Raw genomic sequence first — 1,900 nt, forward strand, 5'->3', positions numbered from 1 at the left:
GAAGGAGTCAGAGCACGGACAGACACATCTACACAGGGAAGGAGTCAGAGCACGGACAGACACATCTACACAGGGAAGGAGTCAGAGCACAGACACATCTACATAGGCTGTGTGGTCATTTCTTCTAAAAATATTAATTCAGAAGGCAGCAGTTAAAAATGGAATCAGTGTGCAGTACCCAAGATGCCTATCAAGTTTTAATTCTGTTTGGATAGATGTGCCCCAGCCTAGAAAACAGGAGTCATGATGGAGATGCCTCTAAACAGCCAGCTGACATATGGGCAGGTGTGGTGCTTTAAACGAGAAGGCCCCCATAGGCTCATACATTTGAATCCTTGGTCCCAGTTGGTGGACCTGTTTGGGGAGGATTAGGAGTATAGTAGGGGTGGGAGTCTGAGATTCCAGTCCCAGTCTCTGTTCTCTGTCTCCAACCCCATTCACCTGCTGCACGTACTGCAACCTGCCTTCTGCTGTGCCATTGCCATAAAGACCATGAATTTGAACCCTCTAAAACTGTAAGCCCCCAAAAAACTAAGACAGCAGGGTAGCAATAGTACCTTGGAGGCAAAGCGCAGTGAATTGAGAGACTCGGAGACATTCTCTTCCAAAGGGGAAATGTTCACAAACATGAGCCTGTGGAAAGAGAAGGCCCACGCCAGCGTCAGTGGTCTGCACGCCAGCAGCAGAGGTCTGCCAGGCTGAGCACACACAGCCCCTTCAGTCTGTCCCTTCTACTCACATCTTGGCACTGCCACCCAGCGAGTTCTGCAGCAGGTAGGTAAGCTTGCTGTTTCGATAAGGTACGTGAGACTCCTGAAGGGGAAGGGCACAGGCAGTTAGGCCAGGACAGGATCTCCACAGCTCATGGCGGCCAGCCCCTGCCTTACCTGCCCATGCATCCACTCCTACCTTATTGCTCAGAGCCATTATGACCAGTCCCAGTGTAGACAGACTGCTGTTGATAGCCTGTGTTTCCCGAAGACGGTCACGCTCCCCAGGGCCTAGGGCTAAGCCAGGGTCTAGCCGCTCACTCCCAGCCAGGTCTATAAGATTGAGGGGAGCGCCACACTGCAGGCCCCGAGCAGCATGCTCTCCAGAAATCTGCAGCTGGAACACACTGTGACTGCGTGATGATCTCTCATTCTGGGCAGTGCGGGCCACAGCCCGATTCTGGCGGGCCAAATGGAGCAGAGCCTCCACCTGGGGATTGTATAAGCAAGGCGTAGAGGCAGTCACAAGTTAGGCCATGCTGATGAAGTCTGGTAATGACCCACCCCTGCCCTCTTGGAGCAAAACCACAGACCAGCAGTATGAGGACAACACATTCAGACAACAGCCTGGGGCGGGTCTATTGTCCAGGCCTGCAATGCCAAGCACTCAGGAGGCTGAAGCAGAACCGAAAGTTCAAGGGCTCCTTGAGAGACAGGGGGAGTTCTAGGCAACTTGGTGAGGCCATGTCTCAAAATAAAAACTGACTAGGTATGGTGGCTTGGGTCTATAATCTGCAGCACTCAGAAAGCTAAGACAGGAAGATTGTATTGAGTTCAGAGTCAGCCTGGGCTGGAGTGCAAGATTCTCAAAAGGAATAAAAGGACAGCCCAAGCGCATCCCTGCCTGAAGAGCACCAGAGCCCTGAGACAAAACAGCCAGGTAACCATCATGGTTGGGGTGAAGAGCAGAAGAGTCCTGATGCCCCTGGGAGGCGTCTAGTGGCAGCCGCCCCTCACATGCACCACTTGTCTCTACCCCTTGCAGCTAAGTCTAGTGACACCCACGCTCGCAGCCCATCCTTTGTCCTTTGGTATGCTCTTGTCTACACCACCCTGCCCACTTCTCCCACTCCAGCCCCCACTCGCCCTCACCTCTTTTTCTTTTTTTTTTTTTTTTTTTTTTGGTTTTC

General features: G+C 52.4%; 1 protein-coding gene across 1 annotated transcript; it reads right to left on the reverse strand.

Moving 5' to 3' along the window:
- Positions 1–14: 14 nt before the first annotated feature.
- On the reverse strand, positions 15–1,239 carry LOC126496489 (kinesin-like protein KIFC1; the record flags this gene model as incomplete). The annotated part of the gene is made up of 3 exons (XM_050133984.1): positions 15–633; positions 740–813; positions 910–1,239. Coding segments are annotated over 3 exons (600 nt in total), but the record flags the coding sequence as incomplete, so codon positions are not given.
- Positions 1,240–1,900: the final 661 nt, after the last annotated feature.

This window comes from Alexandromys fortis, unplaced genomic scaffold, assembly GCF_014885135.2.
Source record: "Alexandromys fortis isolate MF-2015 unplaced genomic scaffold, M_Fortis_MF-2015_v1.1 scaffold_5540, whole genome shotgun sequence".
Classification (NCBI taxonomy): Eukaryota; Metazoa; Chordata; class Mammalia; order Rodentia; family Cricetidae; genus Alexandromys; species Alexandromys fortis.